Source organism: Nyctibius grandis, chromosome 21 (genome assembly GCF_013368605.1).
Source record: "Nyctibius grandis isolate bNycGra1 chromosome 21, bNycGra1.pri, whole genome shotgun sequence".
Taxonomy (NCBI): domain Eukaryota; kingdom Metazoa; phylum Chordata; class Aves; order Nyctibiiformes; family Nyctibiidae; genus Nyctibius; species Nyctibius grandis.
The window spans coordinates 5,706,008-5,721,521 of NC_090678.1; the positions used below are offsets into that span (position 1 = coordinate 5,706,008).

Below are 15,514 nucleotides of genomic sequence, written 5' to 3' on the forward strand. Positions count from 1 at the left end.
AAGGGTAAAAAAAGGGGGTATGTGGTCCTGATAACCCCAACCTCAAGTCAGGTGTTTGTTCTTATGTATTGAAAAGGGAACCTGTTTAAAGATCCTAGCAGTCTTGGAAGACGTTTGTACAGCTAGTATTGCTCATGAAACATCGAGCTGGCCATTTTGTTTAAAAAAAATCCCTAAAGGGGAGGAAAGCAGATTGGAATGTGTTACTTTGCGTGTGCCATGAACACGCTTGTTCATGGGGATGCTGTGAGGTAGAGGGGAAAGATGCAACCTGATTCCCACCCTGCTGCGACATATCCAGGTATCAGGTCATGAGAGACTGATAGTGGAAGTGTTGTAAGGGACAAATGAGGAACAAGGTCTGAATCGATCTGCTCGGCCCTGAGAAGGGTGAAGTACATAGAGCTGCTGCTCTCAGCAGCTTTTTCTCGCCGCCCTGAGCAGAAGGAAAGGTATCATCCACACCATTCTTGGCAGCTGCCAGTCCAGCTTAGGGCAAGGAACTAGCCAGTCTTGCCAGTCATCTCTCTTGTAAGCCTAGTTCTACAGTCTCTTGGTTTATCTTTTTATAATTTTCTTGCATTTTTGTAAAATGTTTTTAAGTACACGTCTTCTACGTCTCTCGCAGAAATGTCTGTTGTCCCTAGCAGTGCGTGGGCTAGATTATAAAGATCATGTGTGCCTGTAACATGAAGAGCATTCTCAGAGCAAAACTGTCCCTTAGAAATGCCATTATTCACAGGCACTTCTTAGAGGAAATCCATGAAATGTGGGGGGGTTTTTAGAGGTGATGCTGCTGCTCAGGCAAGAACTCCCTCAGTTGCTCTTTAGCTCAAAAGTGTTAAATCACTGTTTAACTCAGTGTTTTAGTCAAAATTTTTAACTCAGAAAAATGCAGGGGTGTTAGCCCTTGCTTAGTCTGCAGAAGGAGAGGCTCTTTATCTGCTGCTTTAAAAAATGGTTAAAAGAGCCAGTATTGCAAAAACCCATTGCTTGCAGTTGAATTTAGCCAGATAAGCAATGGGGTGTGTGCTGGAAGACAAATTTCCCATCCATTGCCTGATGTATAATGCAGTGGTAACTTGTAGCATATTCATGATGAGTAAAATTGAAATAATCTTGACACTGGAGGAGTGCTGTTCATTGGCAGAAAATAAAGCTCTTGAGGCAGTGAAAGAAGTAGCTGATGTCTGATTAATGTTCCCATCCACACTAGTTCAAGTGAAATAATGTTTTCAGCAGTTAAAGAATAACACAAAAGTGTAAACTGTGCTAACGACTCATTCGTAGAAATTTGTCTAGAGTGAGAAAAGAACAGAATTTGAAGGTTTTGTTTGTTATTGTTCTTGGGAAATAGCTCTAGTGTGAAAGTGAGATGCATTTGTGCCTTCTGTCAGTTTTAAATCATTTTCAGATAGAGTTTTGCTGGTTCGGTCATGTACTCTTTCATGGTCATGGAACACAGAAATAGCATCTTTTGGGTAAAACCCAACAAACAGGAGGGGTGTGTTTGCATTTTTTTTGGTGTGGGTTTTTGTTTTGTTTTTTTAGCAGTAGCCATTTAATACTTCTGTTTAAATATGTGATATGACTTCAATTCCTCTCCTTTATTCCTTGCAGAAATATGAGCAAGGTATTCTTGTTGCACCCCTCTTTACAATGGAGGGAAGAAAGAAGGAAGGAAGAGAGAGAGCGTGAAAACCAACACTTCTATCACAGGGAAGGCTGTAATGCAAGTTTGCGCAGTTTGTTGGGATTCTCTGATGTTTAGTAATTCACAGCTCCCCACGAAAGCAGAACTATTTTTTTTTACCTTAGCAGAAAGGCCAGTCATTTGTGTTCAGTGCGTGACAAGACATCTGAGTGCCACCTTCCTCTTATCCCTTTGTAGCCTCAAGATTTGAAGCAGTCCCTACTAGCCAAGTTGATAATGACTCCAGAAGTCCCCCCAGATGCTGTTCAGGAGAGAAGGCTTTGCAGTTTACCACCATTGGAGAGAAGGTGCTTGGTGGGAGTCTTTGTGGAATTCGTCATCTCTCCTAGCCAGTTCTACATCCACATCTGCAGCAGCGAAACCTCTGATAAACTGCAGGATATGATGATTAACATGAGGTGCGAACATGCTGTGCTGGTTCAGTACTACTACCTGGTGTGTGTGTGTGTGTATTTGCGCTGAGGGAACAAGGCAACCAGCTGTTAGTTATGGTCACTGCTGGCTTGATTACTTGCTACGGAGATGCTGGTGCCGTACTGAAACACCTACTCATAATGCTCATTCCTTTTAACTAGCAAGCAATAAGTATGGTTAATAGTAATTCACGGGAGTTTGGCTGTGTCCTAGACAGTCTTAAACTTTAAGAGCCTGGAAAGGTTATGGAAAAGAACTTTAGGGTTCCTTTACACCTCCCTGTTGTCTGCGCTACTGTTGCTCTTGTGCTCGGTTAAGGCTTTTACTTCCATCTGCAACACTTAGCAAAGAGCAACAGGTTATAGGCCTTTGTCATATCTATATTTGAAAGCAAAACCCCATCAGTGGCTTTGTTTGTGTCAGTTACATTATGCATTAGGGATTCTGTTCCACCACGACAGTGGTACGATTGCTGTTAATTGTGTGCCACAGTAAGTGCTTGATGTCCATGGGGCACATGTAAAGTGTGATTACAGACTCTGCAGACAGATACTGTGTGTATGACCCAGTACTCCAGAACCTGGATCATAAGAAGCACTGACATGTCAAGGTAATGTTAAAAATTAATGACTGGAATGACTGTATTTAGCCTCCTATTAATCCCTGTTAATTAACTTTTTGTTAGACCCCAAGAATATCCTTCAAATGTTAAAAGTTTGGGTTTGCATTTTTTTATTGTCATTTCAGTTTAAGCGTAGCAGAACAGAGATGTAAAGCATCTATTAAAACAATTCCTGAAAAGTCATGTCATGGGGACTTTGAGAAATCAGGATTCTTCTGAAGCCCGGTATATTTCTGTTCGTTCATATCCTGCATCCTGCCAAGCAGAGTTTTTCATTATGATCTTTTGCAGACACTGTTACTCAGATAAAATTGTTTCTGATCGTTATGTCATGCCTGAGTCTTCAGTACAGCCCGGACAGCTTTGCTGTGTAATGGTCTCGAATTGGTGCTACCGTGTTATCATCCACCGTGTGATCAATGACCAAGAAGTAGAGGTGTTCTACACAGATTACGGAAACCTCGAAATTGTCCGAAGGTCTGGGCTGAGATTCCTCAAGTAAGTAAATTACACATGTGTGACAGAATCACAGGATGGTGAGAGCCCTCTGGAGGTCATCCTGTCCAGCCTTCCTGGGCCATCTAGAGCAGGCTACCCAGGACCATGTCCAGACAGCTTTTGAATGTCTCCCAGGGTGGAGACTCTACAGCCTCTCTGGGCAAGCTGTTCCAGTGCTTGGTCACCCTCATGGTAAAAATGCTGCTTTCCAACCAGTCGGCCCTCAATGTGTACTGGTGCGTGGTGGTGTTCCTCCCCAAGTGCAGGATTTCATTGAACTTCATGTCTACCCATTTCTCTGTCCTGTTGAGGTCCCTCTGAATGGCAGCATGACCCTCTGGTGTATCGGCCACTCCTCCCAGTTTTGTATCATCAGCAAACTTGCTGAAGGTAGAATCTCCCCCAGCATCCAGATCATTAATGAAGACATTGAATAGTATTGGACCCAGTATTGACCCCTGGGGTACACCGCTAGTTCCTGGCCTCCAACTAGACTTTGTATCACTGATCACCACTCTCTGGGCCTGGCCCTTCAGCCAGTTCTCAATCTACCTCACTGTCTGCTCATCCAGTCCATAATTCTTTAGCTTCTCTATGAGGATCTTGCAGGACACAGTGTCAAAAGCCTGACAGAAGTCAAGGTAAACAATACCCACTGCTCTCCCCTCACCTACCAGGCCAGTCATTTCATCATAGAAGGTTGTCAAGTTGGTAAAGCATGACTTGGTGAATCCATGCTGGCTGATTCCAGTCACCTTGTCCTTCATGTGCCTGGAAATGGTTCCCAGGATTAGTTGCTCCAACACCTTCCCAGGGACTGAGGTGAGGCTGACTGGCCTGTCTTTCTTCAGAAAGACATCCCAGCATGCTGATTTCCTAGAAAGGATCTGGGTTTGTATTCCGTTAATGGTGCCTTGCAGGTGCTTCCTTGCTTACATTCTAATGCTTGAGGTGACGTTGTTTAAGACCTGTTTTGCTGATCACTCTGGGCCCTTTGCTCATCAGCCCTGTCCATCACTCCCTCATAGTGACTTTGGGCTAAATCCTTTCCTGTTTCTGCCTTCATTCCTCAGTCTTTCTCCTTGCCATTTTCTGTCACTTTGGGGCAAGATCCCTAACCCTCCTTCCTGGGTTCCGTGAATGGATGTAAACATCCTCCTGAACGGCTGTCAGTCCAAGGGGGATGCATTTGCAGTGTCAGAGGTACTCGTTCTCCTCTGCAATTCAGTATCTTTTCCATATTTGCTTCTGCCCTCTCATTTGCCTCTGTTCACGCTTGGCCGTTGGCATTCTTTGGTTCAAAAGTCATTGCTCTCTGTCTGTAACTGTCATCGTAAGGGGTTGTGATGGGAAGATGCTTGGGCAAGGGAAGGCATAAGAGACCTGTTATTGCTATTTCTGCTGTGCCAGTTCTCTGGATACTGAGTGTTTTCCAAAGCTGCTGTTGGGTTTTATTCATAAGTGCAAAATCCAATAAGTGCCTCTCTATTCCTAAGCTGATTTTAAAGCCCAGAAAACGAGGAAGTTCTGCTCTTCAGCCTGATTTTGCTCGGTTTTTGCTGTAATGGTGATGGCTTTGTTTTGTATTGTAGGTGGTGCTACTCGAAGCTCCCTGCTCAGGCCATCCCATGTTCCTTGGCATGGGTGAAACCCGTGGAGGTTTGTGTTCACGTGCAGTTTTGTTTATTGACGTGCGTATGAGAGCTATCAAGTAGAGGTTGGCTTTTTCTCCTGATAAGGGCAAACATTTGAATTAATTCAGGTCCCATTGATGTTTACAGCAGAATTGCTGCTGTTATGTTCAGCAGAGTATGACTGCGTAAGTCTCTGTCTCTGCAAGTGATCACCCTTCTGCTGTTTTCCTTATGATCAGAGTATTCTTGCATATATTGTTGCAGAAACAGATAGCTACTGTAAAGCAAACGAGCAAGATTGTTTCTTCCCCTGCCAGTAGTTCTCCAGCGTCCTTCTGAAGCCTTGGTAGCTCCAGCCCTCTTGTAAAAATTTATTTTGTGACGGAGTTTTAAGTGAGTTGGTTTGATGCAATCAGCATAGCCAAAGAATTACAGAGGTCATAAGAAAATTCCTCTATGCTGGGAAACCTCTTGGTCAAGAAGCCTGAGAAATAACAATCTCTGAAGGAAAGCATGTGAGCAGAGTTGCTGCTTCTGTGTTTTAAAGACTTTGTTTTAAAAAAGTTATTTCCTCTGTTTCTTGAGGGTTAAAGAATCACAGTTTTCATTGTGGTGAGGCTTAGCAGCTTCTTAAAAACTTTTGACGCTTTTAACATTTATAATCACATGATTCCAGGAACTAAAAAAAAAAAAAACCACAACAAAAAATAACAATTTTAGGCAATTGTGATAAAATCACTGGTGGATGCCATCAAACTGTGTTTGGAAATAGGTATGTAGGGTGAAAGGGCATGCCCAGTGTAACTAGCATTGCAGGCTTTGGGGTAGTTTGGTTTAGTTCAGTGCTGGGAAGCTTGTCTGCCTGAATTTCCTGTATTTGTCCCTAGCCTGACCTAGCTTAATTGCCTTTTTGACAAGTGCCCACAAGGGAAGGTCTCAGGCGGTGGATGTTGGTCTGTTTATAGTAAATTTACATTCTTGTTTCTTCTTCAGGGTACGTGGTCCAATGCAGCAACTGTCCTGTTCAAGAACCTGTGTGGCTCCAAGCTGCTTGTGGGCATCGTGGATGAATATGTGAATGGCATTTTGCATCTCTTCCTGTGTGACACATCCACCGAGAAGGATGTCTACTTCCACTGTGTCTTGAGGGATTGGCAATTCGCTGCGGTCTGCAGAGAGAACATTCCTTCCCAGGTCAGGAGGGAGGCGTGTGCTGCTGAAAGGAAGGGCAGGGAAAGGATCGGTTGGGTGCCTGTAATGGGAAGATCCATAGCTTGAAGCAAGTAGTTTTGTGAAGAGCAGGACTGGTATTCCCTGCTTTCCTGTAACTTAGCATTTTGTGACTTCATCCCACGGTGTTGAACTCTATGGTGGGAGGTTGCTTTCTGGTTAAGGTGGAATCTGATGATACAGCAGAGATGTTCTGGTTTAGAAGGACAAATTGTCTTCATCCTGTCTTCTAACAGTGGATTAGAAGACTTTGATTTTTTTTTTTAAGTTGTTTAGCTTGTTAGTACTGTAGATTCATCTGGAGCTGACCCACATCCTGTATGAATAACATGGAAAAGTAAAATAGTTACAGATGTTCTGAGCATAAGGCCAAACTGAGAGGGTGTCCTGGTTTTGTGGGGTTAAAATTTATAGAAGCAATCTTCTGCTACATTTGGTTTCAGTTTGTGGCCAGCTGTGGGATGGTGATCAAGGCCATCAGCAGTGAAAGCCAGGGCAGCTGCCCCAGGCTGGCCCACAGGTGTATTCTGTAACATTAATGTCAGGTTAAATGGGACATAATTAATAAATAATTAATAAATGGGAAAGCTTGCTGGGGATGGGGGGAGCTTTTTGCTCTTCTCTCCTCTCCCTCTTTCTCCTTCTCTCTTCTCAATGGTTAATATCCCTAGAGGGACTTGCCACCACTCTATGAGCTAAGTATAATTTTGTGTCTTTTGTATTAGTATCAGTATCGATTTTCTTGTTTTATTAAATCTGTTTAAATTTCAACCCACGAGTCTCCCTCCTTTTCCCAATTCCCTTTCTTGGCTGGGGAGGGGAGACTGGGTGATAGAACGACTGGTTATTTTAGCCCTGGGTGCAGGCTTAACGGAGACAGTTGGAATTGAGAGGTTGTTAAGAGATGTGTTAGTTACTTCACTACCTGTTGTTAATTCCAGCAAGTTTTGTTAGTCAGAAGTTGATGCCCCTGATTCATCTGAACAATTAATGGGAGCAAGTTGATTAGATTTTATTGTCTGACTTAAAGTAGTGCTATATAGCGGCAGGGGCAGTTGAGTGAGGAACAGGGTAGTTACATAAATTATTTTGGCCTTCTCTGCTCTAGGCATTGAAAACTGGTTATGCCATTAACAAACTAAATTATGGAAATGGTCTCGGTTTAAAAAGCCTCTTACTTTGCCAGTGAAATGTACAATGTTGGACAGTGTAACCATGGTAGATTGCACGTTGTGCCTTGGACATCCAAGTTGTAAGCCAGTGCAGGGAGCATTTCTGGTGTAGGCCTGTCTATGTCGTTAACTGAATGTCTCAGCTCAGTTTCAGTAAGAACTGTGTGGATATAAAAACCCTTGGAAAGGTAGTGCTGTGATTTTGTATCTCAGCAGAAAGTCAGACTTTACAGCCTGGAGTGCTTAGAGACAGAATGCCTGTTTTGACAGGATTAGACCCTATGATTGCATTTTTGTGTGTGTATGTCCGATATTGGGGGGGGGGCGGGCATTGCTGAGTAATTTTACTGCTGGAGGGAGGAAGGGGAGTTGATTTTCGTAGTAAGACAATCTCTGCAAGAATTTGAAGCTAACTTGTGGGTGGTGTGCTTCTCCATAAAACCTATTAGACATTTGCTGTATCCTTTTTATTCTTTGTAGTATGGTTTTCTTGACTATACTGGGGTTTTGTTTGTTTGTTTGTTTCTAGGGATTCAAGGAACTGAATCCTTCAGCCTTGTATCTTCTGCCCAGTGGAGAGCAGGAGAATGCTGAACTGGTGGAGCCAGACCTTCGCTTGCAGCAGGAATCTCTAGATGCAGATAGTGAAACAGCAAGCTCAAAGCTGGATGGGGATGAACTGTGTGACCAGGTGGGAGTTTGACTGTGGTGTAGCTATCATTCAATGAAATCAGCTCCAGGGCTTGGCAGACATGTATTGTTTTAGTCCCATGCAGGTTTTCGTGGAGTTGTTTTTTTTCTTTTATAAAAAGCAAACAGAACCATAATATAAAAACAATTACACATGGACCATAAATACTTCTCTAGCTGCTTGTCCTCTGATCCCTTTGCAGACTTCAGGGAGTCTGTGTGCTCATTGATTTCTTTAACCTCCTATATGCGCCATAATTTTTCAATTAAAGAGAGAATGGACTCTGAGAACTCAGATCAGCACCAGATTCTTGAGATCAGTTTGACCTAGCACTTTCATGTTTTGCACCCCCAGGAGCCATGAAGTGGTATGTTTTCCTCTCGCATCTCTGGGGTTTGGCAAAGGATGTGTAATAACTTGGGGTATCATTTAAATGTGGGAAAAGACCAGAAGAACTAGTGGTGTATTTGCATTAAGGGTCGTGCTCGCTCTAAATTGACCTGAAAGGAACAATCCTGATTGTTGCAGGGGTAAGGTTGTACGCAACTACAATTTTATTCAAAAGATAACTCTAAAGGTGAATGATACCCAAATCTGGATACTGCTTTACAGCTTTGATTTCTGAGCATGTTAAAAGGAGGAGCCCTGTGCTAGTTAACACATGGAGAAACTGATGAACAGAGAGGGTTAAGCAGGGAGTAAAAACCAGGGTCTTGAGTGCAATCTAATGTAGTACCGTTAGAAGCACCAGGAACAGTTCTCTACAGGTGACTCTCTCTACTTTTCTGTGTTATTTAAATTGTACTATTTTCATGACACATTTTACTACAGGGGCCAAGGTACCTTTCAAGTAAATGTCAGCTATTGGAAGTGTTCAGCAGTGGACCTGCTCTGGGGCTGCTTTTCTGACATTTCTCTGAAATAAGAGTAAAAGCTAGTGTAATGTTAGTAACTTGTAAAGCAGTCATTTGACCTAGGTTTAGCTCAAGCCAACTTCGTTTCTGTGCTAGAGAAACTCTAGATATGCGATTCCGTCTGCCTTGATGCATCACTAACATGATCATCAATATAAAATCACTCCAAATGTTTTGAACTGGAATGAAATGTGTCTAATATGACACTTGTTACTGCTCAGCTAGCATTTTCTGGTAACTCCTCTTAAGCAGTGGGGGACTCCCTTTGCATTGTCCAATCTTAGATTTGCCTCGTCAGGATTAACAACACCCTCCTACACCCCTAAGTGCAAAATGGCTGGACACTGTTGTATCAGCTCTGCTATGTTAGGACACTTCTCCGTGGTGAAATCTGTCAGAAGGCAGCGAGCAATAACCAGAAAACGTTGCTTGAGTGAAACTGTACTTTCCAAATGATAAGTTTTACTGTGGAGGAGAGCAGTTAAAGAAACAGTTTGTTTCTTTTTCACATTATTTCCCATCCTTCCATGTTCTTTCTGTCCTTTCCAAGCAGCCCAGACTTCTCTAGATAGAAATGTTAAAACTTCTGAGCAGAAGAGGTCCTTTACATTTCACTCTCAGTTCATCTCTGAGTGGTATCATCTGATTGCTCTGTAATTTGCGCCAGTGCATCCTGCTTTCTTCTGCCCACACTAGCTGTATCTCTTCTTGCTTTGTCCACCTTCTTAGCAATGGCACCTATCTGCTGAGAAGGAGACACTGGATGGTGTGCAGCTGCTTTTGGATGAAGTGAGTGTCCCAAGAACAACAGAGCAAGACCCTGAACTTGCACAGGAGGATACAAATGAGACGCTTACAGAGCTTATGGCAGTGGTTAAGGTAAGGGCGTTTTTCTTTGGTATTGCTGTTCTTGTTTTAGATTATTCGAATAACCCTTTGATTGCTTTGACATGTGTTTTTTTTTAAGTGGCAAAGAAATAATGACTGTCTACTAGCATGGGCTCAGAGCTGTATGTTTTCCTCTGCTGTTGTTTCTGGTGTTATTGCTGATACACTTGTGCTCCACTGGCATGTCAAGGTAGCGTGGAAACAATACCAACCATTTCAGCACTTTATAGATCAAACCTTGCCCTTCTCCACTCCTCTACTTCCCCTCCATTCACAGTCCTGAGGGTTACTGGGAGTAATTGGGAGTTATTGTGGGGCTACTCTGGATCACGCAGGTCTCTCTTCCTGAGTTAGGAGGGTGGGTTTGGGAGGGTTGCGTTTTGGGCTGTGATTTGAGGTATTACGTGGTGCTGGTGTTGCGAGTTTGCTTCTTAAATAGTGATTAATGATGAGTCTAACAGGGCCTGCAGCACAGCGTTTTGCAAAGGCTCCGCTCTGGGTTCAGCAGGGAGCCAGTATCACTCGGGGTTTATTGAACCACAGACCACGTTGCAGAGCTGGAAATGGGAATGTGCCTACAAGGGTCTGGACAACCACAGCTCCTTTCACATCTGAAGGTTGATAGTGGCTGAGACAAAGCACTTTCTAGAATTACGAGGGGGAAAGCTGGAAGAATTGGTGGCTCTGGAGGATGTTACCTGAAAGGGGTGGAGAGAAAGCAAGCTGGGGAAAAGGGTCTTGAGGGAATGAGAGAAGAGGAAAGTTTCTGGTAGCAAGTGTAGGGAGGAAGTATGATGAGATGAGATGGAGGCAGGTGGATAGATAGCAATAGGGTCCTTGTGAGCTGACTTAAATGCTCCCCTGCAAGTGAGTTTCCAAGTATAGGAGTTTTCTGACTGGATCAGAGAAGTCCTGGGCACATCTTCTGTCCCTGGCTGTGATCTCTGTTACAGTCTTTAGAAGAAGTGACAAGAATTTCTATTGAGGAAGACCGTGGGATGAAAAAATAATCCTGCCTGTAGACATTAGGGGGGCATAAGTGCATCAGTTGGCTAGTTATGAGGACAGGCAGGAAGATTTCCTTTCTCTGAATTCTGCCCGTCTCTTGGCTTCAGGGTTCTGTGGTTCTTACTGCATCACCAAGTGGTATTCCCTCCTTTCCAGTTTCAGCTGCTCATGTTTTCCTTTTCAATGCTGGTGGCATTAATTGTGTGAATCAGGAGGAAGAGTAGATACTGCCTTACTTCCTGCCCCTCACAGCACTTGCTAGGATATCCTGTCTCGTTTGCCTCTTCTGTAAACTGAACAGCCTCTGTCTGAATTAGTTCCATCCCAGCTTTTTCCAGTGCGAGCAGACGTTTCTAGTGTCTGCCCTTGCACCCTGTCTGTTTCTGCTTTGCCCTGGAGTGGCAGTGACACTGCCTGTCCCCCAACAAGGATAGCGTGGGTGGCAAGAGGAGATAATAATCATTTTTTAACCCTCCTCTTTTTGTTGTCTTAACTTTTTTACTGCACATTAGGCAGAGGTTTTCAGCGGGCTGGTGGTATCAAGCTGAGTAGCTGGTTAATTGGACTCCAGTGATGCCTGTCACTCAAATTACTCTGTCCTGGTATCCTGTCAGCACAGAATTTCTGCTGCCCAGCCAGGTAGCTCTCCTTGCCGCTTCAGGAGCGCCTCGTGGTCCCCTTGTGGGGGACAATTTAAATTGCTTAAATCTGCTTGTGTAAAAACAATTAATCTGGGCTAATCCTCCGAACACGCTCTCCCCAATGGGTGAAGCGCCTCTGGATGGTGCTTCACCCCTTCTGAAGACGGATGCCTTTCTTCTGCTGCCTTGACAACAGAAGAAGCCTAGAGAGCAAGCACCCAGTTTTTGAACAGCTGTGGCTGGGCAAGGTGAATTGCTGCTTGTCTGTCATTTCACTGGTTTTCTCCTCCATGCTGAAATAACAAATACAGACATTGGCTCTAGTCCCTGTCTATGCCTGAGACATGGGTGGTCATCCCTGGAACTTAAGTTTAATTTGTATTCTTAAGCAAAAATGCAGAGGGACTTCCTCTGACTCGATTCCCACTCCCTTGCAGAAACTCCCTCTGTCGTTGCCGTCATTTGTTCTGCGTGGGGCTGCTGAGAGTTGAGCCAGCTGTTAATTCTTTGCAGAGACATGGTGATTTGTATCTTGTAATAATCTGTCGCTCTTTTCAGCTTGCTGTGCAGGAAAAGCTGCCTTTCGGCCACAGTTGTGAGTAGCTAGTGGGTTTTTTTGGTGGTGTGGTTTGGTTTTTTTTTTAAATCATCCAGTTGCTGACATTCCAGTTCTTTGTGGACTTTGAGAGATAATAAAGATCAAGGTAGCTAATGAACTGAGTGTGCACTAATCATGCTCTCTCCTGAGTTTTTTTTAATATACATTTTCAGGCACCTCATTCTCTTGGAGAGTCCTCAATGCCTGCTGTCTTATTCAAGTCAGTGGAAGACTTTTACACCTCCATTATCTACTCCAAGCAACGAGCAGAAATGAGCCAAGATAAGCCTGATCAGATAGAAAGATTTTCCACCAAGGCCCGACCTCAGGAAGCTGTCCATCCCTCTGTTCTACTTATGGCAGTACCGTTTGTGCTGGACAACCGTAACAGTACGTATAGATTTGTCAGTAAAATTTAACACGGCAGAAAACTGAGCAGTCTGTTACTGTGCTATGAGTCTTGCAGTCACTGTTGGGTATCATAGGACTTGTGCTGCTGCTTTGCTAGAGCAGATGAAAATATTGGTATTTCTGTGGGGTGGGGATGCGACAGTAATAAATGGCTGGGTGCAGTGCATCGGTTTGGCCTTTGTGCAGCAAAATGGGTTTCTAAATGTTTGATGGGAACAAATGAATTGAGGGTTATTTCTCTCCCTGTTGATTTTTGTTATCTTTTCTAGACTTTCTGCTGCTTTCACGCAGAAGTCTCTGTTTCTCCACTCTATACGTTAGCCTGTGTTCATTTCATACACGGAGTCAATCAATCTCCCAACCACAAGGGACAAAAGCATTTTTTTAACCTTGTAAGGTCCCTGTGTGGGTGTTAGTCTTCCAAATGATGAAAGAGTTTACAACACCGGTATGAGAGTTGCCCAATTTACGAGGTCAATTGACTCGCCAAAGGCAGTGCCTGTCTGTGCCTTGGAACAGCAATTTCCCACCTCTGGGGAAACAGGGGTGAACACTGGGAGGAGAGGGAGAGAGGCTCTTGGATTATACCAAGAGCTCATCACATAGGTGTGCAGTAGAAAGTCCTCTTGCCATGACCTGGTAAGGTCCAGGCAAAAGGGATTTCAATCTAAACTGGAGCTCTTAGTTGCCAATATAGATACCATCTTTCTTTTCTGTCTCCCTCCTTACGCAGGTGAAGAGAAAAAGAAGAACAAAGACCTTCCCAGGAGTCTTGCAGTTGGCCTGTGCAGTGCCAATGGGCTGTCTGACCAAGGGCCATCTCAGAAACTGTACGTCCCTCCTACCACGCTGTCTGCAGTGTTGGCAGCTGCACGCTTAGCCACTTCCACTAACTACTTCCAGTGGGCCCCAAGCCTGTGGAAGAAGGTGTGAGAAGAGGGGAGAAGCCGGAGCTGGAGCAGCTGCTGAGGAAGGCTGGTAGAGCAGCAGAGGGCCTCTATATGACCATGCTATCATTTTCTTTGTTCAGAAACATTTAATTCCTTGAAAACTTGGAGTCTGGTGTCTTGTCAGATGTGCCCAGTACGTGTGACAAATGTTACTTTTCAGGAAAATGGTTTAGTTTTGTTGTACTGGTGTTGTACTGATTTATTGGGGTTTTTTTTAATGTAATGGTTCAGGAGAACATCTAAGTGTCACATTGTGTTATATATCCTTTAAGTTTAGGAGAGGGAAACTGGCTACTCCCTTCCTCAGTGCACGAGCAGTTTTGACATTGTGTGGGGAGATGGTTTTGGTTTTTAACACTGTGGATGCTCTACACACTCCTTGCTGTCAGGAGAGGTGGTTGTATCCCAGCTCAGGCCTCAGTCCATGTAAGTGCTGGTAACTTGCAAAAAGAACCTCTTTCCCCAAGAAAAAGATGCTCTGATTTGTTGGTGAATTCGGATGCCGTACATATGGAGCATCAGGAATCCCATGTTACAGGTATCAAATGAGATCTATGAAGAATCCAGTGAGAGAAAGCTTGAAGCTTGACGTTGGTCATGTTTATGTAGCTCCTTGCCTGTGGCAAGAAATTCTCTTGGGCTTGAGTTTATTAATACAGAGGGAAGCTGTGAAAACAGAAGTGCCCTGGTTATGAATGCTGGCATTCAGCTTGTTTGCTGGTGCCTAGACTGTTCCTCAGACCTTCAGGGGCTTCAAGGGCAACTCTGTGCCCACCTGCAAACATGCCAGAGGTATTATGCTCCACTGCAAACCACCAAGAAAAGCTTGAGATAGGGTTTAACATTAATATTGGAATGGATAAAAGCCCAGCATAAGAAGTTTGTTGATTGTCCTCTTTGCTTTCAGGGAAGTGAGAATAGGGACTGGGGTGGGGTGTGCCCGGGAGCCCCCCATGTCCACCCCGACCTGCAGCGGGAGTCGGCGGGCTGGAGGAGCTGTCACCCTATCCCTGCCACTGGTGGGTCACTGCAAGGTGGTGGCCTAGGTCAGCTCTCAGTGGCTTGGCTCCCTTCAGCCTAAAACTCTTCTTCTCTGGGGGTCTGGGAAGGCAAGGGAGGTGAGCAGCAGAAGACCCTGCTGGGTGGGCAGCATCCTTGTGCCCGGCTGGGGCTACCTCCGTCCCCGCTGCCTGCCTGGGGTGCAGCAGGTCCCACGGCGTGGACTGTCCCAGAAAAGTGGGGATGGGGGGTTCTTGAGGAGGGTTGTGGACACTGGGAGCTTAAATGTGTGCAGAAGGGAACGGGCAAATTTGTGGGAGGGAGGCAGCAAGCACTGAGCAGTGTGGAGTCATCCCCTGTGACTTGGGAGCCCCCTAATCTGCCACTTTGGGGAGGGAGGGAGCACATTCTGGGCTATTACACTGTCCATCACCCTGTTTGCACGTCCCTCCTGGGTGCGTGTTGGAGGCAGGGTACAGGGCTTTGCTGCGATCCCATGTGCCTTTTCTGATGCTTAACTGGGCAGGATTTTTTTTTTTCCCTCTGAGTTTTTGCCATTCATGTGTGGTCTGCAAGCGCTCAATTAGTTTTCCCTTTCAATCAAGATAAAAGGTGTGTGAAGAACTGAGCCTTAACCCTGAGCCAGCACCTGGGGGACAGAAAACCCATCTGGACCTTGCTCCAGGGTGGCCTGGGCTGATCTTCCCCACCGTGCGGTGACATTTCCCTTCCCAGAGCAGCTCAGGTCATGTTTCTCATGCCCGGCGGGTCCCTGTTTGTACATTTGTTGCTTAAGGCAGTGGAAAAAGAGAAAGACGCCTCGGGGACTGGAAAGTGATGCTGCATTCGTGTCCCTGCTCCCGGGCACTGCCGGTGCCAGGCGGTGGGGAAGGAGAGGTGGCCGTGCCAGGGCCATGCGCTGCGGCATCGGCATAAACCTGGGGGAGCTGTGATGTTTGGAGGGACCCAACCCCACGGAGGTGTCTGATGAAAAGGAGGGAGATGTTCTGCCCTGCGACAACCCTCTCTCTGCAGGTGTCAGGTGCCTGGAGGGGCTGGGGTTCCCCCGTCCTCCTCGAGGAGCATCTTCATGGGGTGCTGGGGGCCCTTTCCCTGGAGCGCCTGGTGTG

At 45.2% G+C, this 15,514-nt stretch overlaps 1 protein-coding gene across 6 annotated transcripts in view; it reads left to right on the forward strand.

Moving 5' to 3' along the window:
- Positions 1-13,568, forward strand: part of TDRD5 (tudor domain containing 5) — a 31,704-nt gene extending 18,136 nt beyond the window's left edge. For all 6 annotated transcript variants that reach the window (XM_068417052.1, XM_068417053.1, XM_068417047.1 and 3 more), the window contains 8 exons: positions 1,892-2,112; positions 3,042-3,248; positions 4,841-4,907; positions 5,876-6,076; positions 7,814-7,975; positions 9,619-9,768; positions 12,198-12,414; positions 13,169-13,568. In XM_068417052.1, coding sequence (XP_068273153.1) covers positions 1,892-2,112; positions 3,042-3,248; positions 4,841-4,907; positions 5,876-6,076; positions 7,814-7,975; positions 9,619-9,768; positions 12,198-12,414; positions 13,169-13,368 — 1,425 coding nt within the window. In that variant the 3' untranslated portion in view covers positions 13,369-13,568. The remainder of the gene's footprint in view (positions 1-1,891; positions 2,113-3,041; positions 3,249-4,840; positions 4,908-5,875; positions 6,077-7,813; positions 7,976-9,618; positions 9,769-12,197; positions 12,415-13,168) is intronic.
- The last annotated feature ends 1,946 nt before the right edge of the window (positions 13,569-15,514 follow it).